The sequence below is a fragment of the Scedosporium apiospermum genome (assembly GCF_000732125.1).
Source record: "Scedosporium apiospermum strain IHEM 14462 chromosome Unknown SEQ_SAPIO_0143, whole genome shotgun sequence".
NCBI lineage: Eukaryota > Fungi > Ascomycota > Sordariomycetes > Microascales > Microascaceae > Scedosporium > Scedosporium apiospermum.
Genome location: NW_015971844.1, coordinates 900,922 through 926,891, shown reverse-complemented (window position 1 = coordinate 926,891; position 25,970 = coordinate 900,922). Strand labels below are relative to the sequence as shown.

At 52.4% G+C, this 25,970-nt stretch overlaps 7 protein-coding genes and 2 pseudogenes across 7 annotated transcripts; 5 read left to right on the top strand and 4 right to left on the bottom strand.

Moving 5' to 3' along the window:
* Positions 1 to 2,529: 2,529 nt before the first annotated feature.
* Positions 2,530 to 3,653, bottom strand: SAPIO_CDS9560 (uncharacterized protein; the record flags this gene model as incomplete). Its single annotated transcript, XM_016790921.1, has 4 exons — positions 2,530 to 2,540; positions 2,720 to 3,054; positions 3,427 to 3,460; positions 3,602 to 3,653. 4 exons carry the CDS (start codon positions 3,651 to 3,653, stop codon positions 2,530 to 2,532), a joined length of 432 nt encoding a protein of 143 aa, XP_016639431.1.
* A 1,232-nt stretch (positions 3,654 to 4,885) lies between these two features.
* On the top strand, positions 4,886 to 6,846 carry SAPIO_CDS9559 (Histone acetyltransferase complex component; the record flags this gene model as incomplete). The annotated part of the gene is made up of 3 exons (XM_016790920.1): positions 4,886 to 5,032; positions 5,224 to 5,997; positions 6,061 to 6,846. 3 exons carry the CDS (start codon positions 4,886 to 4,888, stop codon positions 6,844 to 6,846), a joined length of 1,707 nt encoding a protein of 568 aa, XP_016639430.1.
* Positions 6,847 to 8,620: 1,774 nt separating this feature from the next.
* Positions 8,621 to 9,685, top strand: SAPIO_CDS9558 (annotated as a pseudogene; the record flags this gene model as incomplete).
* Positions 9,686 to 10,049: 364 nt separating this feature from the next.
* On the bottom strand, positions 10,050 to 11,671 carry SAPIO_CDS9557 (uncharacterized protein; the record flags this gene model as incomplete). The annotated part of the gene is made up of 3 exons (XM_016790919.1): positions 10,050 to 10,103; positions 10,169 to 10,712; positions 10,830 to 11,671. 3 exons carry the CDS (start codon positions 11,669 to 11,671, stop codon positions 10,050 to 10,052), a joined length of 1,440 nt encoding a protein of 479 aa, XP_016639429.1.
* Positions 11,672 to 13,027: 1,356 nt separating this feature from the next.
* SAPIO_CDS9556 (uncharacterized protein) lies at positions 13,028 to 13,693 on the top strand (the record flags this gene model as incomplete). Its single annotated transcript, XM_016790918.1, has 3 exons — positions 13,028 to 13,093; positions 13,176 to 13,271; positions 13,346 to 13,693. 3 exons carry the CDS (start codon positions 13,028 to 13,030, stop codon positions 13,691 to 13,693), a joined length of 510 nt encoding a protein of 169 aa, XP_016639428.1.
* Positions 13,694 to 14,704: 1,011 nt separating this feature from the next.
* Positions 14,705 to 16,147, top strand: SAPIO_CDS9555 (annotated as a pseudogene; the record flags this gene model as incomplete).
* Positions 16,148 to 16,665: 518 nt separating this feature from the next.
* SAPIO_CDS9554 (DNA repair protein RAD16) lies at positions 16,666 to 19,878 on the bottom strand (the record flags this gene model as incomplete). Its single annotated transcript, XM_016790917.1, has 4 exons — positions 16,666 to 16,894; positions 16,987 to 18,125; positions 18,191 to 19,770; positions 19,866 to 19,878. 4 exons carry the CDS (start codon positions 19,876 to 19,878, stop codon positions 16,666 to 16,668), a joined length of 2,961 nt encoding a protein of 986 aa, XP_016639427.1.
* Positions 19,879 to 20,693: 815 nt separating this feature from the next.
* On the top strand, positions 20,694 to 22,782 carry SAPIO_CDS9553 (uncharacterized protein; the record flags this gene model as incomplete). The annotated part of the gene is made up of 3 exons (XM_016790916.1): positions 20,694 to 20,785; positions 20,857 to 20,884; positions 20,956 to 22,782. 3 exons carry the CDS (start codon positions 20,694 to 20,696, stop codon positions 22,780 to 22,782), a joined length of 1,947 nt encoding a protein of 648 aa, XP_016639426.1.
* An 897-nt stretch (positions 22,783 to 23,679) lies between these two features.
* SAPIO_CDS9552 (uncharacterized protein) lies at positions 23,680 to 24,989 on the bottom strand (the record flags this gene model as incomplete). Its single annotated transcript, XM_016790915.1, has 3 exons — positions 23,680 to 24,502; positions 24,649 to 24,808; positions 24,908 to 24,989. 3 exons carry the CDS (start codon positions 24,987 to 24,989, stop codon positions 23,680 to 23,682), a joined length of 1,065 nt encoding a protein of 354 aa, XP_016639425.1.
* Positions 24,990 to 25,970: the final 981 nt, after the last annotated feature.

The following is a 25,970-nucleotide window of genomic DNA, read 5'->3' as shown; positions in this document are numbered from 1 at the left end:
CTATTCATAGCTCAACATTCTACTTCGTAGACTATTGCCATGACGTTACGAAGTAATATCAAGGTTAGGAAAATGGTCGGACTATACTTCGTACGGCGACGCAATATTACTAGTATGGTATTAAAATCGCACAGCTAGAATATCTCGCTGTTGGATTCCCCGTTCGATGCTCACATGAGACAGGAGATGGTATGAAAAGAGGATAACCCATCTCAGTAGCTCCTTGGCTGCCACGACTATTAGTTCAACTGGGGCTTCTAGGCCAGGTCTGGTCCCTTCGTTACACTCAGTATTCTTGTAGCCACGGGAGTATTATAATCAGAACCTCCCGGGGACTATGAAGTAACTGATCGTAATCGCAATCATGACAGGGGCACAAAGGATGACGACACACGAGCAGTAGGGTAAATTAGTCAGAGAGCTCCGGGCTGTGCCTATTCTCTGGTAACGCCCCCCTGGGCGGTAACGGGGAACGAGCGGAAACTGATCTTTTTCCCCCATCCCCCCTCAACAAATTCCAAATAAACCCTACGAAGTTGAAAGAGCCCTTGGTCTCTTCTTCCCCAGGAGGTGTTAACTCTGTAACTCGTCGAAGCGGGGAGGACTCTGATACAAATCCATGGCATTAAAATATTTTGGTGCCCAGAGCCAGCTGCGCTCCTGTCTGCCCGGCTTGGTCTCCTTGAACCGTGGCTGCGTATAAAACAAAAACGGCAGAAGGATGGCACCGTCTCCCTGGGCAGGATCAGGATTCCTGGTTCCCTTCGCCCTCGCTCCCTATTTCTCTTCTTCTTTCTGCCCCTCTTCCCCCAAGAAGAGGGTCTGCCAAGTACTGATACTTTGAAGTGGCATTCGCAGATCGGCGATGTTCGTGCGCAGTGGCGTCTATAATACGGCGTATTAAAGGTTACAATGGGATATTCTTTGCAGCAACTTCTAAACCACAGACACCCCGGCCCCGCTTCCTTCTTTCCCCTCAATACCTAATCGTACGGAGTGAGCTGTCTCGCGACCCCCTGCCTCGGAAACTTGGGAGGGGGCTTAGTCGAAGGGGGAACCCGAGAACAAAAAAAAGTGTCGGTGTCCCGAAATATCTTGTTCGGTGAAGCAACATGTAACGCTCTGGTGGAGAGTCCACATCACTGATACTTTACATCTAAAAATAGAGGAAGGCGAAGCAATGGAGCAGGAAGTCTTGAGCAGCTTCCCTACTTCCGGGAGAAGATGATGACCGGGAACACGAGAGATGGCACTCCAAGAAACGGAGTGTTCTTACGCCGCTATTAGGGTTTATTATTGGGTATTAGATGTCAATTATGGTATTATTGCTAACTTTTCTTTTTTCTTCCCAAACCTGGTTATGAAGGGCATGAACTTCTAGAGTAGCATCCGTGCATGGAAACCCCGTTTCGAGAGGGTTTGGTATAAAGTGCGAATACACCACACCCACCGCAAAGGGGACCTTGTTTCAAAGCGGCGGGAAGGAGCTTCAATACTGCCTAGATATGGCAGAGTCGATGTTCTAGAGCACGGAACGTAATTCTTAGTAGAGAAAGAGCTTATTGTTTTTGGTGGTTTGGAGGGTGTCTATCACAACCCACATTTAATAATACAAGTTCTGATATTGGCCCTCCACCAGATTAAAGTCCTTCTCTCGCATTTCGAACACATCAGACCGTGGATCGGCGAGGTCCGGGTTCTACTCGCCGGTGTAAACGGGATCAACCAAAAGATGAGAAACCAAAAGATGAGGAACCAAAGATGAGAGAGCAGTGTATAAACAAGAAGGGTCTTGCATCGACGGATAACTGAAACTTGAGCTGTTTACAAACGGTCGAAAGTGTACCAATCCTTCCTTCGTCGCGTCCTATTAAGCTTCAGCACCCGCACCGCGAACCATACTTGTGAACCGTGGAGCCGAATTTTCTGGTTCCGAACTTGGCCTCTTGTGTTAGGGTGATCCGAAGATACCCGCGGGCCGGTTCGGACTAGCGAGTGCCGGACCGTCTGTTGGATGTATCCTGGACGATGGGAGTCGGTCCTGCATCCTCAGCCGTTAAAAGAAAAACATTGAAAAAACAAAGTGGAAAAACAAATTCAACCGAATCAGCCATGGGTCGCCTCTTCACGATGTAAACATACGGAAAGACGGTTTGCAAGTAATCACTAGATAGGAAAACACACTCACACACACGCCCCCGCCCCCCGGAAGGAAGAAAGTGAATCTCTGTTGTATCACAAGTTTGACATTATGGCGTTGAACAGGCGTGCCATATCATAAAGTCATGTCCCCTATATGTTGGTCTACTAGACGCTCAAACGAGGAGAAGGTATTGCGAGTCGACGAACAAAAGTAAAGAAACGAAACAGGAAAATAAACGGGAAACAAAAGGAGGAGAACTATGAAGTCGTTTGAGCCAAGTATTTTCCGGAAGCATGACCGCCCTGCTCCATTCCAAACCCACAAATTCAAAGGAACACTGCAATCCAAGTTCGTCAAGCCACGATGGGAAAATCCCACCACATTTCTCAGAAGTTGTCTAGAAGAGAGCAGTCAGTAGGTGACCCACGAAACATAGGGAGATGATGAAAAGGTGGAGGAGGCATCATCAGAGCATTGAACTAAGTCCACGAAACAGGTGGGGTACGCCAGCACCTTCGATGTTTGGATAGACAAAGGCAAGCCAAAAGCGAAAAGAAAGAAGAAAATCCAACTCACCTAACGTCATGCTATTGCTGACATCGGTATTCTCCACCATCTTCTTAAACTCCTCGAAGCTAATCTTTCCGTCATTGTCCAGATCCGCCTCCATTATCGTCTTGTCGACAATTTGCTGCAGCTGCTGGTCCTTGAGGTTGTTGCCCACCATCATCTTGAGCACGATGAAGAGCTCGCCGTTGCTGATGTAGCCGTCGCGGTCGATGTCGTATACCTTGAAGGCGAACTGAAGCTTCTGCTCCTTGTTACCCTTGCTCGAGAAGGCGCTGAGCCCTGACACGAATTCTTGGAAGTCGACGTCGCCGCCGCCATCCTCGTCGAAGATGGCGATCATCCTGTGTGACAAAAGCGGGTTAGACCATCCTTCTTATTACCCCTACTCCGCGCTCCTCACACCCCCACTTTCCCTTTCCCCAGTATGGCAAAATGTAGGCGTGCCCATGAGTGTGGGTGGCGGGAATATCAATCGTCTCGCGGTAGGGGTATCCTTACCTCGTCGCCAACGGATTCGACGATATCGCAGGCAAGCTTAAGAACTCTTCTCGCTCAATCGTTCCCGAGTTATCCTATTCCACCACCCAAGATATCCAGAGTCAGTATTCAATTCCCTCCCTGCCATTTAGCCCCATCGCTTCGTTTCCCAGTACCCTCGATCCGCCCAACTCCGCCCGGGGAGGCAAAAACATGCCTTATCGAGCTTCATAAACCTCTTGCGCAGACGGTCCACTTCTTCCCGATCAACTAGAATCCAAAACCCATTAGCAATTCTAGTTCCAAGTCTGGGCCACGTGCCCACCCCGAACTAGTCTCATCTCCTCGCTGCTAGACGAGGCTGAACGAGGGGCAGGCGAGAGAGAGGCGGGGAAATAAGTAAATGCTCACAATTGGACCCCTGGACAATATTGTCCAACACCGCGCTGGTAGTGTTGCCCATCTTTTTTGACTCGACCCAAAAGGCGGGAATTGGGTAAGGTGTCGGTGTGGGGGAGCGTGTTCGAAGGTTGGGTGTCGTCTAAAACGTAGCACAAGACTAAGAGGGAAAGGGAAGGAATTCTGCCAAGGCGGCAAAGCAGATGGAAGAGGGAGCGAGGCAGGGGCGGAAACAAAAGCAAAGGTTGCCTGCCTCCCTTTTCGAATGGTGGGGTACTTTGCCTTGTCCTCTGAGGTGCTGGTCTGTTTTATAGGGGCTGCAATTGGGCTGAAATGGCGGGCATGAATCTTACTGGAAGCCTGGCGGCTCCTGCAGAGGTCGGAGTGAGGGGGCGGGGTCCAGTGAAACATCAACCATCAATCAAATCGATTTTCACTGTCGAGATTAAACAAACTCCCAGGTGAGAGAGAGGGAGCTCGACGAGCACAGACCACACATGTCGAGAAGTGATCCGGGTCGCAGATGCCAAGTCCACAGCACCTCACTCAATCTGCTGCAGCAAACAAACTAGTGGATCAGTCGTTGATCGCCGGGAATGTCATATCAACCTGTCCATGATAGTAGTCACTCTTAAATCGTCTTAAATCCCACCAGATTACAATCTCGAGGAAGAGCCTCAATCCGAGTTTTCAGAGTTGCCTCAAAGTCACGTGTAAATTCCATCATGTAATCTAAGGTTTCCAGAGTCATTCAGAATCCTGGTGCCTGGTCGCGCCTGCCCAGTCATTTAATACCCCGTCATGTCATGTTATTGGTCATTGCCTGGCAATAATGACTGATTCAGACAACCTTCCATAAAGTTTACCTCACGTGACAAACAACGCACGGACCTCACCCTCCAACCAAAAGAAACAGCAGGTGTCTGGGAGAAGTTGTCGTCTGGCAAAGGCGAGGACAAGAATCCCCCCCGCAGCGTCTCCAAAGTACCATCACCACCCATTTACTACTGCAAAGGTACTTAAAACTCCCCCAAACAACCCGCCCATCCAAGCAAAAAACACGACAGACAGCGCTGGGGTCGTGTGAAAATTTTCTTTCGCCCGCGGCAAAACAGGTCCCAACGTCAAGCCATCAAGACCGCCCACTTCGACCATCGAAACATCCACCCCAACGACGCAAATCCATCAATTTTTTTCAATAAATCGACGTCTCTGGCATTCGTGCATGACTTGATCGAATTTTTTTTGCGGATTTTCCGCCAAAAATTCGGGGTTTACCCCTTGGCCGTACCCACCATGTCTACGAGGAAGGTGCGAGTCAAGAAGCTCAGCCCCAAGACCGCCCTTGGGGTGCACCGGGAGGACCAGATCGATCGAAGCGATTATGAAGCTCTCACAACTGATAACCAAATCGCGACCGGTGTCGAGCAAGCCGAGGAAAATGTTCGTTGTTTACCTCCCCCTGATGCCCCTGATATCCCATGATATGTCCTTATATCACGTGCTTAGTCATGTGATATTTGGTGCAGTCGGACGGAACTTGCCGTTCCCTTGCATATGAGACCTCGAATCCCTTCAACAGTATTAGCATTGCAGGAGGCTAACAGAGACGGCCTCGCCTTTCTTTCTTGCAGGAATACCATCTCCAGACTATCCTTAAAGAGGCGGGTACCAGTAATGACCAAGAAATCCCGGTCCCGCCTCCCCAACCAAGCAAAATCAAGTATGACGATCTCTATCGAATGCGGTTCTCAGGACCGCAGTCTTATATCCGATTCTCGCAAACGGTAGAAGAGTGTGTGTCGTGTCAATATGACATGACGGCTGAGGACGATGAGTTCCTCAAGCAGTACAACAGCAGTAAGAAGGGAGCGGCGGATGCGCTCACGGAGGATGACTTTGAGCGAATGATGGACATCTTCGAGGAGACTGCCTCTGCGCAGACACCCTTCGCGTCCGTCGACAACACCGTGGTAGCATATGACGCCATGGTACCGTCTCTAAACTCACTGAATTCGCCTCAAATTATGCCTCATGCCAAGGCCATATACGAGTACTGGAAGTCTCGTCGGCTTGAGGTCGGTAACAAGACCATCCATCCCTCGCTCAAGTTCGAGACGCATCCCGAGAGTGATGACATGGATCCATATGTGTGTTTCCGGAGGAGAGAGGCTAGGCAAACCCGCAAGACCAGGGCTCGCGATGTACAATGCGCCGAGAAGCTCAAGAAGTTGCGTCGTGAGCTGGAGGAAGGCCGTCAGCTCATCGTCCTCTCACGCGAAAGAGAACTACTCAAGCGTGAGCTGATGAATTTTGAGAGAAGTGTCTTTGAGCAGAGGCAGAGGGTCAAGGCCATCAAGATCCGACTCGGCATCAAGACGGAGGACGAGGACCTCTTCCACCAGAAGGTAAGATATCCCCAACGAAGTACCCATATTGGTGTTCCTGGATCCGGGCTAACTCTTGACCAGCCACAAAAGAGGAAGGCCGCCGAGGTGCCTGCCCTTCAGAAGCCCCCTGGTGGCCCCAAGGGTGTACCTGCGCGTGTGGACACCAGGCCCGCGGAGCCAGAGCTTGTTCTCCTAGAGGACAAACTTGCTGAGAAGGAGAACGAATTGCGGTTGGATCTTGAAAACAAGGTGCTCTACCACCGCCAGTGGAACCAAGATTATGTGGATCTTACCATGGGGCCCCTCTCTCCGCCCGACGACCAGCGTATGGAACATATTAAGTTCCGGCCAGCCAAGATGCAGTATCTCATGACACCTCCCGCATCCAGCGCCTCGGACTCGATGGATATCGACGAAGAGCCGCCGCCATCCCCCGTAATGCAGAAGCCGCCGGCATTCCAGTTCAAGGCTGGAGGAGCGAAGGAACTGCCGACGCCCGTTCCCAGACACCCCGCATTCCGACGTCGTATCGGTCGTCTGGGAAGGCTCTGGATAGATCGGCGGGGTCTCGGCGTGTCGCGAGGACTACTCGACGACACGTCAGATAGGTGGAAGTATGACTCCGATGAGGACGAGGACACCCCCATCTATGAAGTGGATCCCTTCAACACCACAGCCCTGCGCTTCCGATCAACTGTACCCCTTCCCAACTTTATGTGGAAGAGGCCGAAAGAACTTTCGGCAATAGAACAAGCAGGTAGCTCACCTCACGGCCAACAGCAAGTGGCCCAGGCAGCCCAGGCCGCTCAGCAGGCTCAAGCGGCCCAGCTGGCCCAGCAGCAGGCGCAGAAGCGGCCAGCCTCCTGAGTGACCCTGTCCAGCCCTCGAGCACCTACCACAAAAAGACGGCAGGTGTATCGATTATCCTCTTTATCTCATCCTTCACCGATTCTTGTCGCGCGATCGACAAAAAAAAAAATCGGTATATCCCGAATCCCGTGTGTCCGGAAGGCCGCGGTGGAGTCGAGCCGTTTCAGTTATGGTATGGCTTTTTGACGAATATTTCTTGAGGACCCTGACAAAAACAAAAATAAACAAAGGTCAGCCCTTGAGTGTACCAATATATATATGTATGATTGAAAGAGGATGGAGGAGAGCGGAGAACGACCCAGGCGAGTAGGCATGTGGTCAAGTCGGCGTGAAGGCCCCGACTCCAGCTTCAGCTCCAGCAGGGGGGAGGAAGCCATAGAAGCAAAGGAACAAGATGTACATAATGAAACAATCCTCTTGACAGGAACTTCTGCTTACCATGTGATTCTTGCTCATTTATCAGTCCATCTCCACAGGGCCGCCGCCTCCATTGCTTGGGTGTCATGGATACCCAGGACCGTGTACCAAAGACTGTGTTGGCGCCAGCGCGCCTCAAGCCTTGGATATATTCCAAATGTCCAGAGAACTTCTAGGTACTGCTGCTGGTTCTTGGTGGCCGAGAAATATCGGGTTAGAGCTGTAAACTTGTGGATATATCGAGCGAGGGGAGTCAAGACTGGAGAGTGCCCTAGACGTTAGTGCAAGTGAGTCTACCCTTCAGGGTAGCTTCCTGATATTCCAGCAACAAAATCTGGGCCAGGGTCTGTAAGGTTTCTAAATATTAGTATCAGGCGAGAAAGGGCTGAAAAGAGGCAAGGGATTCCAGCCAATGTTGCTTACCCTCTCCTCCATGATACCAGATATCCCAGGCACACCACAGCCGCCCAGGGCTGATATTACACAGAAGTGGTCTCATAGAGTAATTCTCAAAAAAGAAACAAGTAGGCGAAAGAGAACCTGCGCAATAGAAGCAGCTGAAGGAAAACAAGTAGCAGGAAAGAGACCATAAACTTGTGTGCAGTTGTGTGGGCGGACTTTGTGTGTTTTCCAAAAATTGGAGAGGGAGAGAGGAGCGCAAGCGCCTTTGGAGCTTATGGGCCAAGACATCATTCCGGCTTTGGTGACATTTGTGGATTGGACCAAGACCGAACATAATAGCGGGGCGGCTTATGTAATTGCGCGTTTCTTTCTGTCTTTTTGCATGTAAATTGTATTTTTTCATATTTTCATACTGAGAGTTTTTTTCTTGTGGGGGATTTTAGTGGAGTGGCCCCTTGTAAATGGGTCCCAAATTGTCGCTACAGTGAAAGGCTGCGCTTTTGAGCCAGTGGACGGGGACCCGCCCGGAAGCCAACCAGCCCCCCACTAATTCATCATTGATCAAATCCATTGATGGAAATTGAATTTGAAGCAATCAGGGAATGATGAAGATTACCCCTCCAACGGCGAGGGACAGGGTCTTGATTGATGCCCCACCAAGATATCAGATTCGAGAAGATTGATCCAGTGACAGAAGAAGATTTACAATGCCTCAAGTGCGCTGGGTTGCGGTGGATGTTCGCCTAGTTTTGATACTGGCATGGCTTGACTCCCTCGCGCAAAACGTTTGGTAATATTGATCTCTTTTTTCTTGGCCTGCACTGAGATACATACAGTGTTACATACCCCCACCATTTCCATCGCAACCCCACCATCGCATCGTCAACCTCACCCCAAACCAACTCCCAAGACCTCACCTCCCTCGCAAGCCGCAAAGGCCACCACCGCCACCATGCCCAAACGGAAACAAGGCCGCATCGCCATCGGCTGCGAAGGCTCCGCCAACAAACTCGGCATCGGCATAATCCACCACACTGGCCCCGTCACCAACCCCACCGTAACCATCCTCTCCAATGTCCGCCACACCTTCGTCTCCCCGCCCGGCACGGGCTTCCTCCCGAAAGACACAGCCAAACACCACCGCTCCCAATTCGTCCCCGTGGCCCTCTCGGCCCTCAAAGAGGCGGGCGTATCCGTCGACGACATCGACTGCGTCTGCTTCACCCAAGGCCCGGGGATGGGCGCGCCGCTGACAAGCGTTGCTGTGGCGGCGCGTGCGTTGGCGCTTATGTGGGGGAAACCGTTGGTGGGCGTGAACCACTGCGTGGGACATATCGAGATGGGGCGCGCTATTACGGGCGCTGAAAACCCCGTGGTACTGTACGTTAGCGGGGGGAATACCCAGGTCATCGCCTACGCTGAGCGGAGGTACCGGATCTTCGGCGAGGCGCTCGACATCGCCGTGGGGAACTGCCTCGACCGCTTCGCGCGCACATTAAACATCAGCAACGACCCGGCCCCGGGTTACAACATCGAGCAGCTGGCCAAGAAGGGCTCCAAGCTGCTCGATCTGCCGTATACCGTCAAGGGCATGGATTGTTCGTTCTCGGGCATCCTCGCGTCGGCGGATGCCTTGGCGGCGCAGATGAAGGCCGACATCAAGGCGGGGAAGCAGGCGTTCACGCCCGAGGATCTGTGCTTTACGTTGCAGGAGACCGTATTCGCCATGCTTGTGGAGATTACCGAGAGGGCCATGGCGCATGTGGGGAGTAGTCAGGTGCTGATTGTGGGCGGTGTCGGGTGCAACGAGAGGTTGCAGGAGATGATGGGCGCCATGGCGAAGGATAGGGAAGGCAGTGTGTATGCTACGGACGAGAGGTTTTGCATCGATAATGGCATCATGATTGCGCACGCGGGGCTTTTGGCCTACGAGACGGGGTTCCGCACGCCCCTCGAGGACACTACTTGTACGCAGCGGTTTAGGACGGACGAAGTGTATATCAAATGGAGGGATTAGATACCCTTTGCACTCAAACAGAACTAGAAAAGAAAACAAAATATGGAAATGGAAAATTGCGACACGGCAGGTTATGGCTATGTGAGGAAAATCGCATTAGAAACCAATTTGCATTTATTGGCACCATCCGGCCAAGTTAATCTATTCCCATGCCCCGATCATAGTTCATGTGTTATTACTGCGAGAAGAGGCACATTGACCGGGTTTTTTTTTTCCTTCCTCGCTGCCGCTGACATATGAATAACCCGGAATCGCTCGTATCCGCGACATATCCCTAAACTGGTACCGTTTTTAAGTTCTCCTCCTCTCTTTTGAGCCCAATCTGCCCGATAGTTGGCGGGAGGGTCGTGAACCATCCCACCCTTCAGTCATCAAGACCAGTAGGCTTGGTAGGCTTATATATAATGGTGGTCAGGTACTAGTGTCCTATCTGTTAGCTCCCCCTTCTTCTTTTTATATCCGAATAAAGTGAACATAGCATACCTTGTTCTTGTACCTCGTGGTCGCAGAAAGGGCGAGAATATGGTTCTTAATGCTACTTGTCGCCAAGTGGTTGAGCACGGTGTGACTGGGCAGAGTAAGAACGCTGTTATCGTCCTTGATTGGCGCAGCAGCATTCAGAATGGGCTTGCCGAGGAATGTCGGCAGCGTGGGCGGCGTGGGCAGCTTCTCTATAGCGGCCCAAGCGTGCTGGTAGGTCGGCGAATCGTCGGCCAGATCAAAGTCGACCAGGTACTTGGGAATCTGGCTCGTGTACTGGTCGGGAGGGAGCGCCAATCTTCCTCGGTGAAGCTTGTGCTCCTCTTTGGCCTTGGCCTCGGCTTTCTTGCGGGCTTCTTCGCCCGTCAACTGTCCTTTAGGAACGTCGTCTGGGCTAACTTCGATGTAGTTGACGAGGTTGTTACCGAAATCGACGGTGGTGGGCAGGTCGGGCGAGGTTTGCATAATACCATCCACCAAGAACCGGATGTGATGAGTTCCCGGTAGAATGTTGATTGTCGTTTCAAACACTCCCGGGCGCCCCTCCCTAAAAGAACGGTTAGCTCATTGGAAATTTCGAGGGGACAAAAGCGCAGCCTAGCAAGGAAAGGGAAGAAAAAGGAAAGGGAAGGGAAGGGGGGGATACGGAATAGTCTGCGCATACACAGGATGTAATCTGTGCTTGCGGTTCCATTGGAAAATAGTACCGGTCACATAGACCTTTTCACCACCCCGAAGCCATTCCAGTCTCGTAGGAACTGTAGGCCGCGTCTTATCGACAACGAGCCCGTCCTCCTCATCCTCTTCATCGTCGACGCTCGTGCTGCTCAGAGCAGACGACTTCCTCGTAAAACCATCAGCCTCGAGAGGTTCGATTTCGGCGAGTTCTGGGGCCTCGGTGGCGGCAAGGATGGGAGAACCCGGGGTATGGAGCTCCTCCTCGATGGGTAGGGGAAGCCTAGGTGGGCGGGTAAGGTAGGACAGGTCGGTGATGCTGTTCTGCGATACGAGCAGGGGTTCAGCGACGGGAGCGACATGGTGGTGAGACCTAGCGCTCGAAGGCTCGCTGGGGACGTCGACGGGTTTGGAGGGCACGTCGGACACGGGGATAGCTTCGGACGGCTTCACCTGCTGCTGCTGCTGCGGGGTGCTAAACCCGGTAGTGTTGGTGGAGTGGGAGTAGGAGTTGGAGGAGTTGTTTGTCGGGGACGACGAACTGCTGAGACCGGAGACGGATTGCGAGAGGGGTTTCGGATGGTTGATAACGTTGGAGCGGGTGGCCGAGGCCAGTGATTCCTCGGGTGGAACAGCGACTCGCTGGGTCGTATGCATCGCCATAATACCCTTAGAATCGCGCTTGCTGGCTGACCTGCTTACGCCGTGGCCGTGACTGTGGCCCTGGCTGTGGCCGTGATTATGATCGTGGTGGGAAGACGAGGCAGAACTGGTTGGCACTGAGGAGGCGGCGGCAGGTTTTGCCGCCGTCGAGGAGGGGTTGTTCCCCATATTCGCGGTTGGTTATGCCACTGTGGGCAGTGGACTGGACAGTGGACAGTGGGCCGGGAATGGTGCACACCTGGGAAATCGTACGTACGGAAATGGAAAAAACGGAAATGGGATGGCGGAGATTCAAATGGGCTGGGGGGTGGGCGCAAAGTTCCCCGTATTCGAATAGGGCGGGTATAGAAAAGAAAGTGTGAACCGATGTTTAGAGGGGATGGGATAATATGGTGGTATCGCTGGTGAGTCGCATTACACTAGGGACTTGGGGGAAATGCAGTGCGGGAAGCGATTGATCAGATCAAATGTGTGGAAATAGTTAAGGTGGCAGTGGCATCGACGGGGACGATGGACGATGGTTGGTCTCTGGGTGCTGTCACCGGGTCTATCGCGCGATTTTAGCACCGGTCTGGTGCATTCAGCGGCGGGGACTGTGGATCGAGATTGGGATTGAGGGGCCCTAAATACGGAGGACGAAGAGAGCGCAGATTGACGACGGCTGGTGAGGTCGTGTCCACTATAGTGCAACGGCGGTTTGAGGTTACTTTCGTCGGATGCGGATCCGATGCTGATGGGAATTCGAACGAGTTGCCTACTTCCGTGGAAAACTGGATGGCTGCACCAACAAACACAGAGGCTTGGTGTTGGTGTTTCGGCTCGGCGAGGTGATTGGAGAGGGAAGAGGGAAACGGAGGTGGTGGCGGACTATGTCAAGTGTTGAGAGTGATTGAGGGATCAATTGGAGGGGTACGAAGTAGAGTGAAACCATCGTCCAGCACAGTGCCTCAGAACAAGCCTAACATGATTGCCAGGCCAGGCAGTGTTGTGTCAGTTCAACTTCAGTACCTGGACTGGCCACTGAAGAACACATCAATTGACTTGGGGTCAAGATCACAACAGGCCAATTATTTAGTGCACACAACACCCCAACTCGCGCCTCCAATTCATCGTCGATGATGTCCTCGGAGCAAACTCCCAAGAGCACCGGAGACAAAATATTGGAAACACCGTTATCAGATCGCCATCCGCGAAGCAACACTTATTTCCACAAACCATGAGACATCAAGATGAGATTTACCTGCTTCGTAATCCTGGTGTAACCTAGTTCTGATTCCGAGCTTGGTTGAATTTGATTATTCGTGAGATTCAAGTTTCTCGATGTGGCATGCACGAGACCATGGGCTTATCTAAGGCCGATCTTCTTATCTTATCGCGATAAGCTCCGACTGGCCACCCAAAAATTTTATCGCGCCTAAGCTCCCATTTCCACGCATCGAGGATCGTATCTACTACACTATAGAAACCTGCATCAAACCCATCGCGGCTTTCCCACGACCGAAATCGACAAGCCATCCCGTAACGATGAATTTTCCCAGACCTAATTCAGGCTTGTCGGAAGCCGAGCAGCAAGCTGCTATGGCTAAGACGGTTCGTCACCCCCGTTCCTCCTCGCGGTTCGTCTAACATTTTTGCACATGGATATAAACTAACATCACCACCCCTTGAACAGATGGAGAATGCCATGCAAAACTGCTTCGTCAAGTCCGCGATATCCGGCGTGATGGGTTTCGGTATGGGCGGTCTCTTCGGATTATTCATGGCGTCGGTACGTCTAAACGCCCCTGTCTTCTTCCTTCAACCCCCCGCCACTTTGCGCTTCTAACTCTCCTCCACTTCTAGATGGCCTACGACACGCCCTACCACACCGCCGGAGGCGCCGGCACAGCACCCATCACCTCGCTCCCCCTTCGACAGCAGCTTCAGCACGGCTTCAAGGACATGGGGCAAAGGTCCTGGTCCACCGCCCGGAACTTCGGTAAAGTCGGCGCCCTCTTCGCCGGCATCGAGTGCGGTGTCGAGGGTTTCCGCGCGAAGAACGACCTTGCCAACGGTGCGATATCGGGTTGTCTAACGGGCGCCATCCTCGCTAGGAATGCTGGTCCGCAGGCGGCGGCGGGCGGCTGTGCTGCTTTTGCTGCTTTTGGTTTGGCGATTGATGCGTGGATGAGGCAGCCTAAGGATGAGTAAAAGGGAAGGGAGTATGCGGAGAACATCTTGGGGCGCGAGGATTACGCGTTCTTTGTTTCACTTACACGCCGGCGAGTCATCATACTCGCCCACTCCCGAGCAGCTGAGGAAGGGGGAGGAAAAAAAAACTATAGACGGGAACAACGACGACGATACGGATGCCCGATCTTTGTGCTATAGGTGGAAACCGATCTCACTTACGGAGGGCATATTATCTAGACTCAGGACGGTTAGAGGGCGTTCCGGATAGCATTTTGACATGGAGAAATTTTTTGTTTTCTCTCTTTTGGTCCGTGGCCGGGATCCAAGATCGGTAGAGCGTGGCGGCGCTACCTAATTTCGATGGCTCTTGTACAATATTGGCATGATAGTGGCATAGCGACGATAGAGATCTCCCAACTTGATACCATGTCTAGAAACCCTCCCTAACGTTTCGAGATCCATGGGCGTGATAGCGGCATCCTCTCTGTCCTCGCCTGCAAGATGAATCGGGAGTCCGGCAAGACGAGGGCGCGAATCTGCAATTCCGACCACCTCGACGTCTGTCTATGCTACAGACTTTCGAAATATCAAAGCACAGGTAGTGTTCAAGTTCATTTCCAATCTATTTCATTGTTCCACAAGTCGGTACTCCGTAACGGCATGCATATACGGAGTCGGTCCATCGGTCGCCGATCTTGGCTCCATCGGCTCCGCCAGTCCGATAGCGGAATCGCCCGGCACGATTGCGACTTATCGACTGACTCAAAGCCAAGAAACGCATCCGCCGCGTCGCATGAGTCTGCGGGTTTCCGCTTCAGCTACAATTACGAAGTTAATAGGCGCTTACTCTCTCTCTAACTAGACGAGAGTAGAAAACATGTAAATAACACTTATTATCAGCCTTTCTTCCTTACAGCCCTATTCTTCCGTCTTTCTTTTTAAAAAGAACAATCGCGGGGTCCTGATCTCAAGCAGCCCCCACCTTGAAGCTCTCACCAACCTCAATTTCCTCGATCCCACCCCTCCACCATGGCCTCCAAGCCCTTTAACATCTCCAACATCGCCATCATAGGCGCCGGCCCCAGCGGCATCACATCCGCCAAATACCTCCTCGCCCAAAACGCCTTCGCCTCCATCGTCCTCTTTGAGCAGCAGCCCGAGTCCGCCCTGGGCGGCGTCTGGCACTACACGTCCGCGGCGCCTCCCGCTCCCACGGGCGCCCAGACGGATCCGTTCTACCCGCCCGATGCGCCGCTGAGGCCCGGGTCCGGCGGCGAGGGTGCCGACGGAAGTGCACCCGTGTTCATGTCGCCCATGTATGAGGAGCTTCATGCGAATATCCCCGCTACGTTGATGAATTTCAAGGACGTGCCGTTTCCGGAGGAGGCCAGGGTGTATCCGACGAGGGAGATTATAAGGGACTATGTTATTCGGTATTCTCAGGAGGTGAAGCATCTGATCAAATTCTCGAGGGAGGTCGTCGACGTGAAGCCAGAGAAGGATGTAGGCGCGGGAGAACAGGAAAAGTGGCATCTGGTAGCCCGCTCAACAATCACGGGCGAAGAAGAACATCACACCTTCGACGCCATCGTCATCGCCAACGGCCACTACTCCGTCCCCTTCATCCCGGACATCAAGAACCTCTCCGAATTCAACGCAGCTCACCCAACTACCACCATCCACTCCAAGCAATTCCGCTCCCCTCTCACTTTCAAAGACCAAAAAGTCCTCGTGGTAGGAAATGGTCCCTCCGGCCTCGACGTCGCCTACCAGATCCACCGCCACGCCCGCGAGCTTCTCCTCTCCGTCCACACGCCCACACCGCCCGAGAAGCTCGCCCATGCAGGTGCCGAGGAAATCCCCGAAATCGTCGAGTTCCTCCCCTCGTCCCGCGGCGTTCGCCTCGTGGATGACCGCGTTATTACCGACATTGACACCGTCATCTTCTGCACGGGCTTTCTCTTCAGCTACCCTTTTCTCCCCACAATCGCCCCGTCCTCCCTCATCACGAGGGGGAAAGGTGTCCACGGCCTCTACCACCACCTCTTCTCCATCGACCACCCCACCCTCGTCTTCCCCGGCCTCCTTATGCGCGCCGTCCCATTCCCCGTCGCAGAGGCCCAGGCTGCCGTCTTCGCCGCTGTCTGGTCGAACGCCCTCGACCTGCCACCTGTCGAGGAGCAGAGGAAGGAGTCCCGCGACCTCGACGAAGAGAGAGGGGATGCCGTCCACGTGCTTCCTAAGATGGCTGACGCCGCCTACATCAACGAGATGTACGACTGGGTGGGGAAAGCGAAGGCCAAGGGAAAGGAACCGCCTCGCTGGGGGCCCTCGGAGTTTTGGCAGAGGAAGATTTTTGCGGAGGCGAAGCTCGCTTTCGAGCAGACTGGGTGTAAGGCCAGGACGCTAGAGGAGCTTGGCTTCCATTTTGATGAAGGAGCCGACGGCTTCACTAAGGAACAAGAGCCGTAGGACACCGTGCTTGTGGTTATGGTTGCCCATCCTCTCCTGGGTAGCATCTCTCCGTATGATACCTTTGTGTGGTATGGCACCCATGCTCATGCGGCCAACAAGGCTCTCCATAACGGACCCAACATCCTTTACGTTCATTTTGCGACATCTATATGCTCAATTTTCTGCCTCCCACTTTTGTTTTCATAAGACATAATCATATTGAAGAGGAAGTACACAACATTGTGTTGCATTATCTTCCCCATATCTGCCTGCCTAGGAGAACAATAAAAGAGATAGAGCTCTCCGCGGTTAAAACGTATAACTTACAACACTTGAAACAAGTGAGAATCCCATCCGATCCCACGGCCCATTTCATGAAATCATGCCACAACCATTCCAGTTAAAGTACATCGAAAAAAAAAGAAAAGAACAAAAAAACAACAACAGCCCCAAGAAAACGGGGAATGATGTAGAGTTGTCGTAAACTCGAAACAAAGATCGGGTCAGCCTGAGCCCCTTTTTTGGACCAAAGACGACTAGATGCCTCGGAACAAGAACTGCATGTCCTGGGGCGTCAAAGATTGAGCCGCCTCGGCATCCTTGTTCATAGTCGAGTGGATCATGCGTGTCTTCTTCTCTTGCAGCATAACGATTCGGCTCTCCACAGAGTCCTCGATCACAAGGTTGGTAATGATACATGGTCGGGCTTGGCCAATACGATGGCATCGGTCCGCCGACTGCCATTCGACAGCAGGATTCCACCATCTATGGTACACGGGTCAGCGAAAGAAAATATGGCATAGGATACACCTCACAATTGAAGAGGAGGAGCGCGGTAGAAGAAAGAGAGAACTTACGGTTCGACGAGGAAGACTCGGGACGCTTCCGTTAGATTCAGCGCCACTCCGCCAGCCTTCAACGAAACCAAGAAACATTCGACGTCGACATTCTTCATAAAGTGGTTGATGGACGCATCACGCTGTGCGGGCGTCATGGTGCCATCAAGCATAACAGTTGTAAGCCCTGCATGGCGAAGTCTCCACTCGATCAGTTGGAGCATCGATGTGAACTGGGAGAAGATGATGCACTTGTGCGTGGAGTTTTCGGACCGGAGAGAAAAGAGCTCGTGGACGAGGAGCTCAATCTTGCTCGATGACCTCCAGTTCTCCAATTGAATACGGTTCACAATGGACGACTTCTTGAACAGCAGCTGGTCCTGTTCAAGCTCCGGCTGAACAAGATCAATCGATAGAGGGATGTGACACTTGGGGCAGTCAGGGCTCTCGACATTATCGAGATAGCTTCTCGCGCAAGAACGGCAGAAGTGATGGCGGCACTTGCTGATGATAGCATCCTCGGCGGGGGATTCGCAGACACAACACTCTAGAACATTCTGACCACCATCCGCATCCTTCTTCAGGACGAGATCATAATGATCTGCGGTCTGGCGTAAGTGCATAATGAGACTGAAGATGTTGGCGTAATTGTTCAGAATGGTTCCATCCAAAGCAAACGATTCGAATGCCCGTCTCGCGTCTCCCATGATCTTTTGCACCACATCGTTCTCGGGTTCGCTGAAGAACTGACGACTGATACGGAGTTCCTTGGTCGGAAGTTCCATGGATTCTGTGTGGTTCTTCTTGAGACGACGAAGCATGATGCGGTCGGTGAGAAGGAGGAGCCGTTCGAATGCAACCCGACCTGGACCGTGTTGGCCATGTCTCTGGAGCGGGATGAGAATTTCTTGGTTGAAAACGGAGAAGTGGCCCAGCGCACCGTGACCGCAGGTGAGACAGTGCTTAGATTCGCCAAAGTTCCACGTCTCCAATCTACAGGGACAGCTTCGGCAGAGATAGTTGCTGAACGGACGGACGTTGAGAAACTGAACCAGGGAGAAAAATTCGCCAATGACATTCTGCAAAGGAGTGCCCGTCAAGCACCATCGATATGTTCCTTTCAGTGCGAAGCAGGCTCTGGCCGTCGAAGTAGTGCGAGTCTAGATGGGTGATTAGTACAGATGATGAGAAGTAATAGAGCCCCCTGGGAAGATCGGCGGCGTACCTTGATTTCGTGGGCCTCATCGAGAATGAGACGATGAAAGTCAATTTTGTGGATAATGCTAGGCTTCTTATGAACCTCCACGGTGCAAGCATCCCCCTTTCTCTTCTTCTTGTGGCCCTTCGTCTCCCGGCGATACATCGACTCCAGAGAATTATAGGACATGATGATGACATCGTATTTCTTCAGCTCGTTAAGCTTGAGTGCCTTTGTCTCCGCGTTCGTTGCATGGTACACGAAGGTCTTCAAAGTCTTGTCCGTATACGAGTCAATCTCAGATACCCACTGCAAAAGGGCAACCGGAGGAACGAGGACAAGCGAAGGTTTGCCGACGGGAAAATCGGACATGATCAACGAAACGGCTTGAATAGTTTTGCCTAGGCCCATCTCATCTCCAAGGATGCCGCCTTTGTACTTGGATTCCTCCATTTGCTTCATCCATGAGAGTCCCTCAAGCTGGAAGCCCTTCATTCTGCGATGAATAGTTGGGGGCTGTTCCGCTTGAACCGGTATGATGGGCGGTTCGTTTTCGAGGTTGATCCACAAATTCGGGAGCTCTGGATGGAAGCTTTCTAGCCTCTGTCGGACGGTTCGCACGGCACGCGCTGTAGTGCGTCGACCGAATGCACGGCGGTCTCGTGCCGCGAGCGCCACTCTTCGAGTAACCTCGTCACTTTCGCTCTCAATTTCCTCATCATCATCATCCTCCTCACCATCGGACGTTCCGTCACTGGCATCGGTGACATCGTTGGAGGAGACGCCAGTAGAAAAGTCCGAGGGTAGACCAAGGCCGACCTTATCTTGTTGGAGCAGTTGGGATGCTGAAATGAAATCACTTGCCTGAGCAGCTCGAGTTCCTCCGGTGATGGTAACTTCTGGAACACGTGACGGTGCAGGGATAGGGGCCGATTCACCAAGACCATTCTTCGCCCGACCGTTGAGAGAATTTGGAAGACCTGCGCCAGATCCAGTGCTCTTACCAGAACGGAAAGCAGAGAGGAGAGAGCGGCTCCATTCGGTCCTGGCTCTCTTCGCTGGAGGTTCTAACAGGCTCCCGTTGGTGGCTTGTGCATATTCCTCTGCCTGGAGTCGCTGGGCAACGATGAAGTCTGTGTAGACGATCGAATCATCTTCCTCTTCTTCCAAATCCATCTTGTTTGAGTTTAGAGACAGATCATCTCGTTGCAAATATTTGGGCCTTTTACTCGTGGTACCATTGGCAGACCTAGCACCAAAACGATGGGACGAGCCCCGCACAGGCTCTTCATCATCTGAGGAGATCATGATGACGGGAGATTGTGATGGTAGATTGACCGAATCTTCGGCAGTAGATGGAGTTTCTCTGCCCCGCAACGACCTCCTAGGAAGGCGGATCTCGATCGTACTACGTGTGGAGGCCCCCTGAGAGACAGAGACCTGGCTTTCCGGAGAGCCTGCGACGCCTAAGGCACCATTCGCAGCAGAGTGGGAGGATCCAGGCGTGTTGATGCCACGTCTACTCCGGGTGACTCGAATTGGTGTGTCTTGGGTCCCGTTCATGGATGATAACATTCCATTGGGTGCATGGGTAGGGGTAGAAGTGCCTGTGTCGGGAAGCTTTTGTTAGCCTCTGCGTAAGATACGGTCAAGAGTTCCAGGGAAGTTTCAACACAAAGGTGTTGGTGCAGAGGAAGCATACCATTCAATCCCATTTCTGGAACATGTTTATCTGTCTTTGACAGGGAGCTGCGAAGCCGACGGCCAGCCATCACAGCGGACTAGTCGGATCAACGTCGAGAAAGGACGGAAATTGATAAATGACGAAGGGGGGAAAAAGTACGAGGAAAGAGTGTCAGGTCGATCAAAGCGAGTGAAGGAAAGACTCGATCAAGAAGGTCAATACAATTTTCAAATAACCCGAAAAGGGCCAACGAACTGAGTGTTGCCTGGTCGAAACAAACGGATCGATTGATGAAAAAGAAAGGGGGGTTTCCACATCTCTCGAGACAGGAAGTTGGGTAAGGAATAGAATAAGGAGAATAAACCTGAGAGGTCTAAGTCTAGAAATCAAGATTTCAGGAGGCTCCCTGAGGTGGTGTGGAAGGTGAGGGATGGATTATGAATCGGGTACCTCGATAACAGCTGGAGCAAGAAGGGACAGGACGGTGGGGAGTGGGGGGATGCACCTTCTGGTCGTGGCAAGAGTTCGCGTTGAAGGGGAAAGTCCAATCACGAATTTTCACGAACTCACGTGAGTCAGGCCAACTTTGCCGGCTCCAGTGGATGGGGAAGGGCTCAGGGGCTCGCACGTGACTTCGTGTCAAGTTCCTGATCGGGGACCAGAAGTCCTTCCCACGTCCATTCACTGCTACCGTGATTCCTCAAGCTAAAGCCAGCTCAGAACCTGACCACTCACCCACTCTACCATCAAGCATCTACCTTCCCCCCTCTTCATCTCAAGTTTTACTGTCCCTGGCTTGGACTAGCATGCGAAACTCGGCTTGAGCATCTGAATTCATTGATCAAGATGTCAGCCCCAGGCAACCAAGGAGGGGGACCTCCCCAAGCGAACCACCCAAATACACGGCGGGCTCAGAGAGGACAAAACATCACAGGACCGTATGTGTTCTGACCTCAAGCTGGCGTTACTACTCACCTTTCATGGCAGCTGACTCTAGGCCTCTCAATAGGACGACGGCGCTTTCGGATTTCCTCTCGGTGCGTCATGCTTGGGGATTTGGAGATGCATATTTCCGTTCTAAGAGAAATATTGACGGACTTGATTCTAGACCTACAACATCTCAGCACGTAATATTCGGCGTGCTGCTCAGCGTGGGACCCTGAGACGTAGCGGCGCAGCTCAAGCCGACGATGAGCCTGGCGACGACACCGTTAACGGTCATGCGCCAAGTCTACCTGCTACGACTGAAGAAGAAGAGGAGAATGAGGAGGATGATGATGATGAGGAGGAGGAGGAGGAGGAGGAAATCGTCGCGCGTCCAACTCGCAGGACTAGGCAGACTGCGACCAAGAAGTCGACACCTGTGAAGAAGCCGCCTCCAACCGCCAAGAAGCCCAAGAAGCGCAAAAGATCAGAGGATGATTCCGACGTCTCTAGTGATGACAACGACTCGGTTAAAGACTATATGAGTCTCCTAAGATCCCGAGCGGGACAGGTCGATCATTGCGAATTGTGCTTGAAAAAGTTCACCATCACACCGTACACCAAGGCTGGGCCCAACGGCGGTCTGCTATGCGCAGACTGTGGGCGCGTTATCAAGGACGACAAACGTCCCGAGCCTGATAAGTCTTTACCCAGGCCGAAGTCCAAGCCAGCCACAAAGGGGATTGGCAAAAAGCGCCAGATGAAGAGCCAAATCATGAACGGAACCTTCAAGATTGGTACCAAAAGCCTTACCACTCTGTGTGTAGAGACTTTGGCTCGGAATGTCGACCTCGTTGAGTCGCTTGGAGACATGGCTCCACATCTCATTGACAAGATCGCACAGCGGCTCTCGAAAAGGCGTCTCGTCGATTCGAACACCCTCACGTTATTCCTTGAGCCATCGACAGAAGAACTTCGGATTTATGACGCTGCTAAGCTTACGGAGGAGGATTTCATTCGTTGTTTCTCCATCTGCCAGAAGCTGCGACTCTTCAAGTTCAGGAATGGCATTCATTTCAACGACAACGTCATGAACTATCTCGTGACACGGCACCTTACGCTTACGCACCTTTCCATCCACGGGTCCAATCTGATCAGCGAGCAGAGCTGGGTTGGGTTCCTCGCTGCCAAGGGAGAACCTCTGGAGACACTGAAGGTTCATTTCACAGACAAGCACTTTGGCGACCCCGTGATTGCAGCAGTCATTGAGCACTGCCCAAGCCTTACGAGCTTCAGCCTACAACACATTGCCAAGCTCTCTACCGAGGGAATCAGGCTCATCAGTGGACTGAAGAATCTCCAACATCTCAGCCTACAACTGAACGACAAGATTGATGGGCAGTCCTGCGCGGACATGGTTACGAAAATTGGAAAAGGCTTGAGGACCCTTTCGCTCCGGCGTGCCGTCACTTGCGACGATGAATTGCTCGGTGCCACCCACGAGAGTTGCCAAAATTTGGTCAAGCTGCGCCTTACGGAATGTAGCGACTTTACGGATGAAGGCTTTGTCAATCTGTTCACTGACTGGAAAAACCCCGAGCTGGAATACGTCGACTTCGCCAAGTGCCGACATCTAGAGGCGAAGGAGGCGCGCAACCACGAATCGGGCATCGGCTTCTGCTCCGGTGCGCTTCGTGCACTCATGAATCATAGTGGAACCGAGATCCGTCACCTAAACCTCGACTCTGCACGCTACATCTCCGCGGATGCTTTTGAGGAGGTCTTTGCCGAGGGAAAAACCTATCCCAAGCTTCAATACCTCGAGCTCTCCTTCTGCGAGTCGGTGACTGATTATATCATTGAACGCATCTTTAAGGCTTGCCCCGCCCTTAAAGAGCTTGTGGTCTTTGGCTGCATGCTCGTGAAGGGTCTTGTCAGGGTTCCTCGAGGAAAGCTTCTCATCGGCGTCCCTAACATCAGAGGTATGATCATCGAAGGAGACGACGACTGAAGATTTAAGGTGCGAACCAAAAAGTATGAATGTGAGAATGGAACGACTGTTTTTACAAGGTTAGGTTCGGACAAGGTTCGGACAAGGGTAGGACAAGGCTAGGGCAAAGGACATGGTGTATTACGGAGGACGGGTTTGTTTTGCGACAGTTATGACGTTTTATGATTTGTCTACCACGTGTCGGTGTCATTGATTTTGTACATTAACTATTTTTACGAGGGCCATTCCTCTAGCGAAACACCTTGACTGACACACACCTCGCTTCTCTGACTCTCAATACAATACGGCGATGTTTCTCCACCTGCATTAAACTCCCCTACCACCCGTTAGGGCGGAGAGAGAAGAGAGAAAAGAGAAAAGAAATTAAAAAGGAAAGGAAAAAGAAGGAAAAAAAAAAAAACAAGCAAAAAAAGAGGAAAAAAAAAAATTCACGGTTTCGAACGTATGATGCCTTGTTCAGGTCTTGACACGAACGCTCGTATAGGTGCACCACCTGGAGCTACCCGATACTGATCCAGCTTTTGATCTGGAACTATAAGGCTGCATTGTTTCACCGAGGATGTATGCGGTGATGGGTGGTTCCTTCCTTTCCCCGTGGCTCCTCAGCGCTTCAGCCGCAACACATCGATTGTTGCTGGAGATGGTACAGTAGGCGCCAGTACCCCGGAACAACGCTTATATAGTCATCTGTGATATGTTCATGTTTGGCAGGGCATTCATATGTACACCTGGAAGCCATTCACGTCTCCGGCCCGTGCATCCGCTCGCACTTTGTGCGAAAACCTCCCATGCAATAGCTCCCCAAGAAACTCTTCTCGACGCTTAATCAAGCCCATAACCAAAAACCCATGCTCCCCAAACCTCAATCCAAAAGAAAAGGAAAACGGCAAAACCTCATCACTCACTATGGTTCTTGAAGTACTCCTGGTCGAGCAAAGAAAGAGTCTTAAGCCTCTCGGCAAGCGCCTCCTCCGAGATGACCAAATCGTCCTCCCTACGAGTGGCACCAAAGCAGCCACCAACGCTCTGGAAGTAGGTCAAGTGGGCAATGATATCCAAGAGGACGGTACCGCCATTGCAAGAAAGGTTAACGGTTCCGGTGCAGACAGAAATCTCATTAGAACCCCAGACGCCGTCATCGCCGGCGTTGCTAGCAATCCAGTACTCCGGGGTCGTGTGACGGAAGCCGAGGAAGGCAGGAGGGAGGCGCGGGACCGGGTCGGAGCCGTGGGTGACGCGGAAGTGGCTGCCGGACTGGGAGGAGAGGTAGTCTACGAAGACGGAGTTGCCGATGCGGGGGGCGCCGTAGGAGTAGATGTCGATAGAGCGGGATAGGGTACGACGGAGGTGGGCAGTGCCGATTGCGGCGACGGCACCGCCGAGGGAGTGGCCAGTCGAGACGACTCTGTAGGAAGGATTGCTGGCCAGGGCGCTGTTGACGGAGGAAATGACAGAGGCGGAGATCTCTTCCCAGGCGAGCTTGAAGCCAGAGTGCATGGTGCAGCCCGACGGGAAGCCCGAGGGGCAGTCTGTGTAGCCAAAGTTGAGGCTTTGAGTGTGCGTGTTAGTGGCTGGGGGGGTGGCTTTTGCGTGATTGGGCGAGGAGGTGTCATACTTGGTGATCCAGTTCCGGATGTTGATAGTGCCCCTGACAGATATGACAACAGCCTTTTGCACGGGATCTACGGCCACAAAGGCAGAGAGGCCAGAGTTTGGACCACTGTATGGCCGTGTTAGTCTTGGCACAAGAAACACCTCTTAAACACACTAACTACTACCCAACATTCATGTCGGCCGACAAGGAAGAGAGGGTGTCAAGGGGTATGTGTCATGTCTTGGATGTCTTAGATGTCTTGGATCACTTACGAAATAGTCCGAACGATGGTGGCCCTGTTTGACTGGACGCTGGGACACTGGCCTGAGCCGCAGGTGACCAAGGATCCCGCGTCATTGTTAACGTTGCAGTAAGCGGCGGCCGAATACTGAACCCAAAACTTGAAGTTGTTGAGATCAGTTTCTGAGATAGCTGTTGTCAGGGAGTGTGGTGTCGGTGTCAGTTTGAGACCTTTGAAGTAAAGAGAAACAGGTGGGAGAAGAAGAGGACACCATTAGGGAAAGGACGCACCACGACGATCAAGAACTCCTGGTTCAATAGGGTTCGCCGCAGCGAGAATGCCAAAGAGGCCGAGGGACTTGAACGACACCATCTCGATAGGACAATGTAGGCTCTCAAGTAAAGGAAAGGGGAAGCACAGCAAGGCAGTATATACAAGGACCGGAACAGGATCGAAGAGCGGCGCTTGGACTCAAGAACACAGAGAACCACCGGACTCGAGAAAAACTCACGATGATCCAGACGCCTCTTCATATACTTCCTCATTCTTCAGCTCTCCGCCCCTCCCCTCTCGCTCACTACCCAAGTGACATACAAAAGTCCGAGAGCGCCACAAAAAAAAAGTAAAAAAAAAAAAAGACGGGAGGGGAAAAGAAAGAAGCAAGGCGAGAGACCATGGCGTTCGTCCTTTCTTGTGAAAAAGAAGAGGGGGTCTCTCTCGGCCAGTTGGCCAGAAAAAGCATGTCTCATTCAGCGCCGCATGTCATCTTTTGAAATGTCATTTACACCACAGCGCAGCGAAAAAAAAGGAACGGACCAGGGCGGGAGCGGTTACGATGCCAAGCTGGCTATCACAAGCTTACAGCTTGCCGCCAGACTCGGAGGATACAGCCGAATCAGGAATCGGGCCGTGGAGAATGCGCGCAATCCGCGGGGTGCTGCTAGGGCAGCAAGGGACGCCCTTATTCTTCGTCACTTTTTTTTTTTTTTTTTTTTTTTTTTTTTTTCTCGGTTGCCACGTATTACTTGTTCCCCTGCAGTCGATGTCGATCTTGGCTTTAACAGCTCTTTGCGGAAGTTGAGGGGAGGGATAATGTGGCGGTGTTGGCGGGTTCCTTTGACCGCAAACCCTCCAGTGGCCTTATTCTTTCTCCATACCCTCTTTTTCCCATCCGCGCGGACGTCTAGGGTGGTACCGTGGTACCGGCAGAAGTTGGTGGGTGGTCATGTTAAGGGCATCGTGACCACAATCCGGGGTAATAGCAAGCCGTAGCAGCCGGCGTATTATAGCCAGCGTTGCTGCGCGGCGCGCAGAGGTAACCCGGGGCGGAGGACACCACCAAGATCGGCATGG